Source organism: Alexandromys fortis, unplaced genomic scaffold (genome assembly GCF_014885135.2).
Source record: "Alexandromys fortis isolate MF-2015 unplaced genomic scaffold, M_Fortis_MF-2015_v1.1 scaffold_460, whole genome shotgun sequence".
Lineage (NCBI taxonomy): Eukaryota > Metazoa > Chordata > Mammalia > Rodentia > Cricetidae > Alexandromys > Alexandromys fortis.
In genome coordinates this window covers 1-12,218 of record NW_026068327.1, presented here as the reverse complement: position 1 = coordinate 12,218, position 12,218 = coordinate 1, and the positions used below count along the sequence as shown (strand labels likewise).

The following is a 12,218-nucleotide window of genomic DNA, read 5'->3' as shown; positions in this document are numbered from 1 at the left end:
ACCCTGCAACCCCCAGCACCCTTTGCCCCCTTGTGGCGACTGTTGGAATTTCATGTTTCTGTTCCCCACATTCCAGACCTTGGAGTTTGGTGACCCATTTCTTTGTGAGGTCCACCCAAATTCAGACCTTCACTCCGTCCTTCTCCCTCATCACTGGGTGGGCACACTTGCTTCCTTTCCTGGAGGCTCTTTTATCCCGAGCGCGGCCCGATTGCCCCCTCTGACCACCAAGAGCAGGGCCCCAGCTGCCCCCACCCCAGTCCCTGTCCCCTGCGGTATGTACACTACATAGTCTAAGTGGCTTCCTCTCCTCTCCATCCGCAGACACAAAGCTTCTTCCTCGTCTTGGGGAGCTGACGGTGACAGACGTGACCCAGAACTCCGTGGGTCTCTCCTGGACTGTCCCCGAGGGCGAGTTCGACTCCTTCCTAGTCCAGTACAAGGACAGGGGAGGGCAGCTCCAGGTGGTGCCCGTGGCAGCAGACCAGCGTCAGGTCACCATCCCTGGCCTGGAGCCCAATAGGAAATACAAGTTTCTTCTCTACGGCCTAGCAGGCCGCAAACGGCTGGGCCCTGCCTCTGTGGAGGGCACCACAGGTGAGTCCGGGCCCTGCCTCTGTGGAGGGGAGGGCACCACAGGTGAGCCCCAGCCCTGCCTCTGTGGAGGGAGGGCACCACAGGTGAGCCTGGGCCCCATTTCTGTGGAGGGGAGGGCACCACAGGTGAGCCCCAGACCCCGACCCCGCCTCTGTGGAGGGAGGGCACCACAGGTGAGCCCGGGGCCCTGCCTCCCACTCTGGCACAGCTCCCGTCCCCAGGGCCTTCCAGAGACTTGTCCTGTCCTCAGCCTAAGAGGAAAAGCCTTTACAGAAAGGCCAGTCCTGCCTTGGACTGGGCACAGTCTGAGCGTTTTATACTCACCGTCTCCTTCCTAAGGAGCTTTTAGGTTTGGTTAACCGGGGTTCAAACCCAAATCCAGTCTTGGGCAGCCACGTGACATGGCTGAGCCACCTCATCTGCACCACGGCCTCCCCACTGTGCTGGTGACCGGTAGCTGGCACCCATGTCCTCTTCCTCCCAACCCTGAGCCATGAGATGGGAAGGCCTGGCTGCAGAAGATGATGGAAAAATCTGGTGTTTTTGTGCCCATGAGTCAGCCCCCAAGGAAGGGGTGGAGTGGGTCCATGACCCTCACCCCACTCCCAGGTCCGTGAGTCAGTCACCCCAGACAGACATCAGGGGCTGGAGCCCTCAGATACCGTAGTTCTTCCCAAAACCTTCATTATACAGGCTTGTCAGCTGCCACCCTCACGTGGGCAGGTCGTCTCTTTGCCCCACCTGGTCCCGGGATATTAATTCTGGACTGTGTAGGAGATGGGGGGCAGCCCCAGGCTGAGGGGAGCTCTCCCCACTTGAGAGTATCTCTCTGGCACTCAGATGCCCCCAGGGGCCTCAGTTCTGGCCACAGCCCTGTCCAGAGGAAATGAAGACCAGTCTGTGCCCACCACTAGCCCTCTCTCACTGTGACCCTCTGTGACCTGACTGCAGCAAGCAGGCGCCAGGCAGGAAAGGGCTAGGCAGTGCCTCCAGAGACAAGGCGGCTCTCCCTCAGCCCGCCACAGCAGGACCACGCAGGCCCTGAGGACGCTAACCTGAATCATCCCATTCTCCCCTCAGCCCCCCTGGAGAAGACGCCGCAGCCCCGCCTCGGCGAACTGACAGTGACAGGAGAGACCGCTGACTCTCTGCACCTCTCGTGGACAGTGGCCCAGGGCCCTTTTGACTCCTTCCTGGTCCAGTACAGAGACAGGGATGGGCAGCCCCAAACAGTGGTCGTGGCTGCAGACCAGAACGAGGTCGTCATAGAGGGTCTGCAGCCACGCCGGAAGTACAAGTTTCTGCTCTATGGGCTGGCTGGAGGAAAGCGCCTGGGGCCTGTCTCTGCCCTCGGAGTGACAGGTGAGCTGCCCTGCCTGACCACAGGCCTGAGGAGTCTGAGGACAAAGAGATTGGCCAGAGAGGATGGTGGGAAGGGCAGGGGCCTGTCCAGAGTCAGAGAAGGGAGGACCTGTGCACACCCCTGGGGCTGATCAGTCATTTGAGAGAAGGCAGCAAGGAAAGGCCTCCTTACCCCAGTCATCCCCGCCACCTGCTGCTCCCCACTACCCCGTTAGAATGGCTCCATCCCCTACACTGCCCCTTCTCTTCCCAGTCGGTCACTGAACCCACCTGAGGTTCTGTTCCTCATGGGTTCTTCTGACCAATAGGGACACACACACACACACACACACCCCGCCCCGTTCTCGAGAGCCAGGAGTGTGTCTCAAATGGAAAATCACCGGGAAATCCAATGGGCAGAGGCCACTGACACCCACGTCAGATGGACCAGGCCAAGGGCATGAGTGTGACTTGCCAGGCACGTACACCAGCCACCCCAGCCCGTGGTGCCCGTACTAAGAGCGGGGCCAGGGAAGAGCCGGAGGGGCCACTGCTGAGGGGGTTGATGCACCAGGTGCTGGGAAACAGGCAGGGAGTCTCTGGTCCCTAAACAGCAAGCAGCTGAGGAGGGACCAACAGGCACAGTAGCTTCCCAGGCCAGAGATCCCGGGGCTGGGCTCAGAGAGGCCTCCTGGGTGTCAGGAGGTAACACCAAGGCAGGGGTAAAACAAATTCAAAAACTGGAAGGTTCTAGAAGATGCCTGCTCCCTCCCTCTCCTCACTTGGGCTACCTGCCTGGACTGTGAAGTGTCTTCATCCCAGGCCAGCCTCAAACCCTTCCTTTGAAGGGGACAGAATGGGCAGGGCAGGCGCCCAGCACCCTGTAAAGACCCCACCCTGCTTTCTCCCGTGCAGCCCCAGAAGAGGACATGTCAACCCCAAGCCCCACTGAAGCCCCTGAAGCCCCCCGCCTGGGGATGCTGAGAGTGACGGACGCAACCCCAGATTCCCTGCGCCTCTCCTGGGGTGTGGCCCGTGGCCCCTTTGACTCCTTTGTGGTCCAGTACCAAGACACAGAGGGACAGCCCCAAGCCCTGCTTGTTGATGGACACCAGGACAAGGTCCTCATCTCAGGCCTGGAGCCCAGCACCTCCTACAAGTTCTTCCTCTATGGCCTCCGTGAAGAGATGCGCCATGGGCCTGTCTCTGCAGAGGGTACCACAGGTGGGCCGGCCTGCACCTTCCTAATCTGGGGGCTAGGAAGGGTGGAAGCAGACATCCAGAAGCGGCTGCCACAGGGAAGGCATGAGGAAGGCTCCCAGGAAGGGTCGAGGTCACTTACCCTACACTGCCCCTTCTCTTCCCAGTCAGTCACTGAACCCACCTGAGGTTCTGTTCCTCATGGGTTCTTCTGACCAATAGGGAAGGGTGACAGATGTGACGTGCTCCAAGCCTTAGGGCTGGCATATATCTGTGTCTCCAGACCTTTTTCTCCAACCCACTTCCCACAGGTCCAGTTCCTGCTGGTCAGACCCCAGGGGTCCCGGGGCCCCGCCTGTCCCAGCTGTCAGTGACGGACATGACCACTAGTTCTCTGCGGCTGAACTGGGAGGCCCCGCTTGGTTCCTTTGACACCTTCCTAATACGCTTTGGGGTCCCCTCACCAAGCACCCTGGAGCCGCATCTCCGTCCTCTGCTGCAGCGAGAGCTGATGGTGCCGGGGACGCAGCGCTCAGCTGTGCTTCGGGACCTGCATCCTGGGACCCTGTACAGCCTCACTCTGTATGGGCTGCGTGGGCCGCACAAGGCGGACAGCATTCAGGGCACTGCCCGCACCCTCAGCCCAGGTGAGGACCCACGCTGGGCACCAAAGAGGGGGCATTGAACTTTGCAGAGTAGTACCCAGCAGGTAACGGGGGTCTGGAGAGTGGGCAGAGGACTTGAAGGCATTAGAGAGAGACTTCTGTCCTGGGAACCTTCCAGAGAGGCATGGTGGACCTCTCTGAAGCCAGAGCACTCAGGGAGAAGGGGGAGGAACCTTCTTCCCCACGCCCTCCTCACTGCACCCCTCCCTCTGTCTTCAGTTCTGGAGAGCCCCCGTGACCTACAATTCAGTGAAATTGGGGAAACAACAGCCAGAGTCAACTGGGTGCCGCCGCCATCCAGGGTGGACAGCTTCAAAATTTCCTACCAGCTCGCAGATGGAGGTGATGGTCCCGTCCTGCCAAATCCTCCTTAGCTCTCCGCTCCTGCCCGCCCCCACCCCTGCACACCGCCCATTCTCCAGCTGGTCTCAGGCCTCCTGGGTGACCCCCGGGCTCCACCCATGTTCATAGGAGAGCCACAAAGTGTAGTAGTGGACGGCCGGACCCAGACCCAGGTCCTCCAGGGCTTGAGCTCAGACACTCGCTACGAGGTGACTGTGGTCTCCGTCCGTGGCTTCGAGGAGAGTGAGCCTCTCACAGGCTTCCTCACGACAGGTAAGAGGGGCACCATGACAGGCAGAGAGAGAGAGAGAGAGAGAGAGAGAGAGAGAGAGAGAGAGAGGAACGAGGGCTGGCCAGGGTAAAGAGGGGGCAGAGGGACCACGGGGAGGCAGTGAAGTTGGGAGAGTCAACACTGGGGACAGTGGCAGGGAAGCCTCTGAGCCCCTGTTTCTGCCAGTTCCCGATGGCCCCACCCAGCTGCGTGCACTGAACTTGACTAATGGATCTGCTCTTCTGCACTGGAAACCCCCCCACAAACCCGTGGACGAGTACAACGTCCAGGTCGCATCCCCCGGGGGTGAGCATGGCTGAACCTCCTCTGCAGAGGTGGGGAGAGCAAGGTACAGCATGGATGGGCAGGAGCTGATGCCCACCCCACTCCCAGCCCCACCCCTGCAGGCCTCAGCACCCGGCAGCGCCGTGGACTACCCGCTGACAGACCTGGCGGTTGACACCAACTACACGGCCACCGTGCGTGGTCTCCGAGGCCCGAACTTCACCTCGCCAGCCAGCATTACCTTCACCACAGGTAGAGCCGGGGGTGTGTGGGGAAGGGGTCACGGGAGGGTCAAGGCAGGAGATACGGCTCACCTATCTCTTCCTACGCCCCCAGGGCTGAAGCCCCCCCAGGACTTGGAGGCCAAGGAAGTGACCCCTCGCACGGCCCTGCTCACTTGGACTGAGCCCGAAGTCCCACCCACAGGCTACCTGCTCAGCTTTGACACCCCTGGAGGACAGATTCAGGTACCCCAGCCCTGCCTCATTGGACGTCCGCTTTCCATAGCTAGATTTGGTGGTGCCCCTCTGGCCTTCTCACCCTCTGCTGACTGTCCCTTGTCGGTCTCCAGGAAATCCTGCTTCCAGCAGGAACCACCTCCCACCGGCTTCTCCGCCTCTTCCCTTCCACCTTCTACAGAGCCCAGCTGCGGGCTGTTTGGGGCGAGAGCCTCACGCCCCCTGTGTCCACCTCCTTTACTACAGGTACTGACACTGGGCCTGAGCATAGGCGGGCGGCTGGGGTCTGAGACTTGGGGACAGACAGACTCCCCATCTCCTCTCCACAGGTGGGCTGCAGGTCCCCTTCCCCCGGGACTGTGGGGAGGAGATGCAGAACGGGCCCAGCACCTCAAAGACCACCACCATCTTCCTCAACGGCAACCGCGAGCGGCCTTTGGATGTGTTCTGTGACATGGAGACAGACGGGGGCGGCTGGCTGGTGGGTTGCGTTCAGAGCCCGGGGATCTGGGTAGCACAGGGGCCGATGCCCAGGAGCCAAGGCCAATGCTGCCCTTGTCTGCTCTCCAGGTCTTCCAGCGCCGCATGGACGGACAGACGGACTTCTGGAGAGACTGGGAGGAGTATGCCCATGGTTTTGGAAACATCTCCAGGGAATTCTGGCTGGGTCCGTGCCTCATAGGGCTGGGGAACCCGGGAAGGGATGGCAGTCCTGTGGACCCCAGGACCCTGATGGAGCATACTCCACCCCAGGCAATGAGGTCCTACACAGCCTGACGCAGGCTGGAGACTACTCCATGCGTGTGGACCTGCGAGCTGGAAAGGAAGCTGTGTTCGCCCAGTATGACTTCTTCCGCGTGGATTCCGCAACGGAGAATTACCGCCTGCACCTAGAGGGTTACCATGGCACCGCAGGTGAGGGCGGGCCCGGGACGGGGTGAGGGCAGCCCGGGACGGGGTGATGGCCGGCGCAGGGGCGGTCCTCACCACACCTTCCTATGCCTTGCCAGGGGACTCTATGAGCTACCACAGCGGCAGCGTCTTTTCCGCCCGTGATCGGGACCCCAACAACTTGCTCATCTCCTGCGCTGTCTCTTATCGGGGGGCGTGGTGGTACAAGAACTGTCACTATGCCAACCTCAACGGGCTCTACGGGAGCACAGTGGACCACCAGGTGGGGGCCGTGGAGGTACAGGCTGGGCTCTGGGTCACTCGGGTTGGAGGACTCTCACGTGAATGACTGAACTTCTCGCACCTCAGAGGCTCATCTGGGAAATGGGACAGTAATACCAGTCTCACCTAGGAAGCTTGAAAAGTCTGTTTATTAGTGGATACAAGGCGCCAGCTCAGAATGAAGCCTCAGCCCTTTGCAGCTGAGGGCTAGGCAGGGAATGTGAGGGAGAGGGATGGGCCCCCGGGGGTCACCTGCAGGAGCCGGGTAGGGATGAAGGAGTTGCCACTGGTGAGTGCTGGCTTTGACTCTCCTCCCTCGACAACTTTCTCCTCAGGGAGTGAGCTGGTACCACTGGAAGGGCTTCGAGTTTTCGGTGCCCTTCACGGAAATGAAGCTGAGACCCAGAAACTTCCAGGCCCACGCCAGGGGCAGCTGAGCCTGTTTTTCCCACCTCGCTCATACCCCAGTATGACTGCCGAGCACTGAGGGGCCGTGCCAGAGAAGAGCCAGTATGCCTCTACTGCCTAGCTCACCAAGGAGGCCTTCTCTACCACGATCTCACAGCACCATGTTTACAGGGGGGAGGGGAGGGGTTAGTAACGGAGCAATAAAGGAGAAACTGAGGCACGAGGCTGGTACTGGTCCTATCCTGTCAAGGGTTCTGGCCCTGGTCTTGGGGCATCAGGTTCCTGGGCTGCAGCCGCACCTGGAAAGGACGAATCAAGAGATTGACACCAGTGAAATTCTGGGGCTTCAGGGAGGGCAGGGTGCCATCTGGTGGTGGCAGCAGCGTGAAGGCCTGGAGCAGGCGCGCCAGGACCACGAAGAGCTCCAGTCGCGCCAGCGGCTCTCCCAGGCACACACGGGCCCCACAGCCGAAGGATAGGGTTTTGAGGTCCTTGCCGGGTTCCAGGAAGCGATCTGTGGGTCGTGGACAGATAGCTCGGGAAGTGCGTCCCAACAGAGGCTAGGGCCCTTCCGCTCCCGTGCCTGACCCCTCCCCCTCCCTCGTACCAGGACAGAACTGGCCGGGCAGTTCCCAGACCATCTCGTCCAGGTTGGCGCCTTGGATGTTGGGGATGATGATGGTGTCCTTGGGGATGTCATAGCCAGAGATACTGAGGGAAGGCAGAGTCAGAAGCTGTCCGGGACCCTGGGGTGGCGGCGGGGGGGGGCGGTTCTCACTCAACCCTTAACCCAGGGAGTCACCTGCTAGCCCGAGTGGTGCGATGGGGCAGGGCCAGGGGCACCACGGGCCGCAGGCGCAGCACCTCAGCGATGGTAGCCATGAGCAAAGGCAGCTGCATTCGGTTCTTGTACAGGAGCTGGGAGCTGGGGGCACTGGGGCCCAACTTGAGGTCTAGTTCTTCCTGCAGTCGCTTCTGGATCTGAGAAGGGACAGGGCTGGATCTGGGGACCAAGCTTTCCCTGGGTGACTCAGGGCTGCCCAGCCGGCAGCCCCTTTATCCAGCCACCTAGAGCCCCGCACCCGCACCCGTGAGCAGAGCCCAGGCCAGGCAGAGGCCTGGGCCAAGGGGCCGGAAGGAGCCTCACTCTCTCCCATAATGCACCTCAGGGTGATGAAGCAGGAAAGCCACAGTCCAGGAGAGCGTGGTGGCTGTGGTCTCAGTGCCCCCGACGAAGAGGTCCACCACGGACATGTGCACGTGTCCTTCGTGGAGCTGCCCGGCATCCGTGCCCTCTCTTTGCTGCTCCACGCCTTGAAGCATGTAGTCAAGCATGTCCTTCCACTGGCCTGCTACCAGGCTGTCCTGAAGAGGGCAGGGAAAGGAGCAGGCTGAATGTCCAGCTTGAGGAGCCTGCCCAGCAGTGATGCAGGAGCTGCAGGCACATCACTGGCCGAGGCTAGGGGGGATTAGTGCTCGCGCGGTATCCCGCGGCACCCACCTTGTGCAGCTTCAGCTGCTCCCTTACGATATCGTCCCTGTTCTCCTGGAACCGCTTCAGCTTCCAGAGGCCCGGATTGGGGAGGAACTGGGACAGGTAGGGGAGTCAGCTTCTGGATGGAGACCAGCCACCCCCTAATCCCGCCCCAACCCAGGAGAGTCTGGGATGTGCTCCCGCACCCTGAGAAAGGGAATTATTTCCAAGATTTGGACGGACCAGTGGCTCCAGGCTTGCAGCAAGTCCTGCACACAGCTGTGAACCGTGTGTACCAAAATGTCGTCCTGCCGGAAGAGGAGAGCATACTTTGAGTTTGGGACCAGCAAAGGTCAGGAGGGCCTAGGGAGGGGCTCGAGGGGCAAGAGGGCAGCCTTGACCTTGTCTCCAAACGTGAGGTAGCAGATGACACTGCACGTGAGCAAAGAGAACTCCTTCTGGATGGCCACGGGGGCGCCAGCCTGCGCGCGCATGCGCTGTGGAGAAGAGGCAGGCTACACGGGCTGTGGGGACCGAGGGGTACTGGGGGACACGGACGCTGACCCGGGGAGGTCCAGGCCACAGGAGCACGGCCTCACCTCGCAGAATTCCTGGGCCAGCTCCTCTACCAGGGGCTCCATGGAGTCTCGCACGCCCAGCATTAGAGCTGAGCGAGAGAGTTTCTTGTGGGCCTTCCACGTTAGCGAGTAGTCCCCTAACGACAGGTCCAAGTCTAGATTTTCTGCAGGAGGGATGGCAGAAAGAGAGAATGCCAACTAACCAAGGAAGCCAAAGGCCTGACCTGCCTCCACCCTCCCCCATCCAAGAAGTAGGCCAGGGCAGCAGCCACAGAAGGCGTATCTCTGAGAGTTTGAGGCTAGTCTAGTCTACAAAGAGATTTTCAGGGCAGCCAGGGCTACACAGTGAAGAAGAAGAAAAAAGCGTGCCCCCAACTCTTACCATATGGTATCTGGGGTCGGCCAGCAAAGTCAGCCCATTTTTGGATCAGGGCCTCCTTAATGGTCCTATTAGAATTCAGAACGACCACATCTGGGGGAAAGAGCAGGTGTCAGCTGAGAGGGATAGGTCACCAGAAGAGAGCAGATTGGCTCACCTTGCAGTCCCATGCGAATCCTGTAGACAGGCCCGAGTTTCTGGGTGAGGTCAAACAGGTAGGTGGGAAGGTTAGGCTGTAGAAAGTGCAGGAACCCCGGGGCGAGAGGAGGCAGGCGGAGGCTCCGGAGCTTCCACCGGCCCCACAGCCAGCGGGTGCCAGCTAGCAGCAGCAGCAGCAACAGCAGCCCAGGTAATACCATGGCGGGACACTTGTGCAGGGGCCCTGACAAGGCTTTTTATAGCTCTTGGCCCCAGCCGTTCGTTATTAGCCTCCAGTCCCCTACCGCGGTCCCATGGGCAGAGCAGTGTGTTTTCAAGTTGGCACCATCCCGCCGGCCTTGGAGCTCATGGATCAAAGAGACCATCCATCAAGAAGAAAGGAAGAGATGCAGGACCCTGACCTTTCTGTGTCAGCCCTGTGGGCGTGGCGTCCACCCTGAGCCCGGTCCGCCCACCCTGCCTCACCTTGGGTCGGCTGAGTGGTGTGAATTTATCTTATCCCGGAGAAAAGAAAGAAGTGGGAGTCTCCACCCAATGTGCCTTTGGGTCTGCCGCTAGCCCTACAAGTATTTTATTCTTGGTTATTATTGCTACTACTTTATTTGTGATACTGGTGACTGAACCCGGGACCTTATACATTCTGGGTAAGCCCTCCCCTGACAGCTGTGTTCACAGTCCTATGCCCCCATTATTGTTAACTTTGAGACAGGATCTCATCAGGTTGCCCAGGGAACCTTGAATTCACTATGTAGCTCGGCCTCAAACTTTGAACCCTCCCTCAGTCCCTTAAACATCTGGGGCGACAGACGTGCCACCCCACCTGGTCCCCTGTGCAATTCTTTGCTGTTGTTCTTGGCTTGGTTGAGGTTGTTTGTGGGGACAGAGGGGGGTGCGTGTGTGGAGGCCAAAGGTCAACCTCAGGTGGTCTGTCCAGATGGAAAGACCCTGAGTTTTCATTTTCCTGGGGCTCCCGAATCCACTAGGCTGGCTGGCCGCTGAACCTCAGGGATGCTCTTGTCTCTGCCTCCCATCTCTAGAATGAGAACCTGTGCCACAGGGCTGGAGAGGTGATTCAGCGTTTAAGAGTCCTCGTTGCCTTATGGAAGACCTGAGTTCGGTTCCCAGCGCCTACATGGCTGTTCACAACACCAGCTCAGAGTTCCAGTGCCCTCTTCTGACGCCAGAGGGAATTGCATGCACATACATACACGCAGACAGGTTTTTTTGTTTGCTTGTTTAGTTGTTCATTGAGCCCGAGGTCAGCCTGGGCTACATAGCAAGACCCCGTCTGAAGGAACAAGGCTCTGTTGGTGTTTGCCTCACACAGAGAGGCTCTGGGCTCTTTCCTCATCCATCACACGGAAAAGTGTCGGCCATCACACGGAAAAGTGTCGGGAGACAAGGAGCCACACGGCCCTGGCTGCCCACTTTGGAACAAAGCGTACCCGACACTGTCCTAACGGCCCCCTCCCAATCCTGCTTCAAAGGCTACACTGTTTTCCCTGTTTTTTAATGAAGATGCTTGGGCCAAGGCCAAGGCACTTGTGCACATGCAGGCTTCTGAAGCAGAACCAGGCGCCAGCAGGCAACCAGGTGTTCAGCCAGCTTAACTACTGGAAGCTGCTGCCTTCCTCTGGCCGCAACACTAACGAAATGACCAACTCAAGTTGATTTACAAAAAGGCCAAAAAAGCAAGGCGGGCGGTGGTGGCTCACGCCTTTAATTCCAGCACTCAGAAGGCAGAGGCAGGCAGATCTCTGTGAGTTGGAGGCCAGCTGGGTCTACAGAGCAAGTGCCAGGAAAGGCTTCAAAGCTACACAGAGAAATCCTGTCTTGAAAAACCTAAGTAAGTAAATAGACCACCAAACTCACCATAGAAGTGCAAGGAGTCTCAGAGAACCACTAGGAAAGGAGAAGAGGGACCCTTGTTAGCCTTGGCAGCCAGAGATCAGGGATGGGAGACAGAAAAAGGTTTGCCCTTCCCCTCCACATGCCCTTGAGCCTCCTGTGTTAGAGACACACAGGCAGAGCAAGGCTGCCTGGAGGCAGGCAAACCAGGGTGGCTGGTTTAGAAGAAATTGAGGCAGCTGTAGGAGATCCCATGTTCTGAAATGCCCAGAAAGACTGGAGTTTCTCCAAAGTCCTCCCTCCCCCAACCCCGTCAGGGGCTCTACTTGATGGGGTGACCATGAATGCTGGTGGTTGCCCAACTCCAACTTCCAAACACAGACTAGCCACGAGCATGCTGGGGTGCTCCTGTAATTCCTGGGAAGCCAAGGATCAGGAGTTCAAGGTCAGTGTTGGCTGTGTGAGGCCTGTCTCCTAAAGTCAGAAAACTTCCATGTTCATCTGGCAGAGTGCTTGCCTGGTACACATGAAGTCCTGGGCTCCGTTCCTAGCAATGGCAGAATCCCTGGTGTGATGATGTGTTATAACCTCAGCATTCAAATGTGCACACTTCATGGCAAGTTTGAGAACTTGTCTCAAAAACAAAACAAAAAAGCACAGGAAATACTTCTTCCACGTTGCTCTAGTACTGTTCTCATTGAGTGAAGCCCTGATGTCGCCTCTCCCAGGGCACAGGAACGACCTACTCTCATTTCTGTCTCCTAGGGGACCTGGTACCAATCACTGGGCAGACAACATCAGACAGGTCATGGTCCCTGTGGAATGATCCAATGACAGGTCCATCTGAGCCCAGGAGGTAGGTTCCAGATCACCCAGGTATACCAAAGATGCCACCAAGGTTGGGAAGGAGAAGTGAGGCAGACAGGGTAGGGAGGGTTGGCGCCCGTGAGACATATTGAGTATCCCAGGGACAACGCATCAACCTTGGGCCCAGTGATCACCCTCAGGCCTGACTGTTGCACAACTCCAGAAGATTGCCT

The 12,218-nt window shown here is 58.9% G+C and overlaps 2 protein-coding genes across 28 annotated transcripts in view; one reads left to right on the top strand and one right to left on the bottom strand.

Moving 5' to 3' along the window:
* The window catches only part of Tnxb (tenascin XB), a 58,853-nt gene extending 51,892 nt beyond the window's left edge, over positions 1-6,961 (top strand). For all 27 annotated transcript variants that reach the window (XM_050132797.1, XM_050132792.1, XM_050132798.1 and 24 more), the window contains 15 exons: positions 325-597; positions 1,678-1,959; positions 2,854-3,162; positions 3,450-3,785; positions 4,023-4,145; positions 4,275-4,418; positions 4,603-4,722; positions 4,810-4,953; positions 5,038-5,168; positions 5,273-5,405; positions 5,489-5,640; positions 5,730-5,826; positions 5,913-6,074; positions 6,170-6,333; positions 6,668-6,961. In XM_050132797.1, coding sequence (XP_049988754.1) covers positions 325-597; positions 1,678-1,959; positions 2,854-3,162; positions 3,450-3,785; positions 4,023-4,145; positions 4,275-4,418; positions 4,603-4,722; positions 4,810-4,953; positions 5,038-5,168; positions 5,273-5,405; positions 5,489-5,640; positions 5,730-5,826; positions 5,913-6,074; positions 6,170-6,333; positions 6,668-6,769 — 2,672 coding nt within the window. In that variant the 3' untranslated portion in view covers positions 6,770-6,961. The remainder of the gene's footprint in view (positions 1-324; positions 598-1,677; positions 1,960-2,853; positions 3,163-3,449; positions 3,786-4,022; positions 4,146-4,274; positions 4,419-4,602; positions 4,723-4,809; positions 4,954-5,037; positions 5,169-5,272; positions 5,406-5,488; positions 5,641-5,729; positions 5,827-5,912; positions 6,075-6,169; positions 6,334-6,667) is intronic.
* A 15-nt stretch (positions 6,962-6,976) lies between these two features.
* Cyp21a2 (cytochrome P450 family 21 subfamily A member 2) lies at positions 6,977-9,731 on the bottom strand. Its single transcript, XM_050132804.1, has 10 exons — positions 9,329-9,731; positions 9,175-9,264; positions 8,814-8,956; positions 8,616-8,711; positions 8,421-8,522; positions 8,242-8,328; positions 7,905-8,105; positions 7,543-7,721; positions 7,348-7,451; positions 6,977-7,254 (listed from the first exon to the last, which is right to left on the bottom strand). Exons 1-10 carry the CDS (start codon positions 9,528-9,530, stop codon positions 6,986-6,988), a joined length of 1,473 nt encoding a protein of 490 aa, XP_049988761.1. The 5' UTR covers positions 9,531-9,731; the 3' UTR covers positions 6,977-6,985.
* Between the last annotated feature and the right edge of the window lie 2,487 nt (positions 9,732-12,218).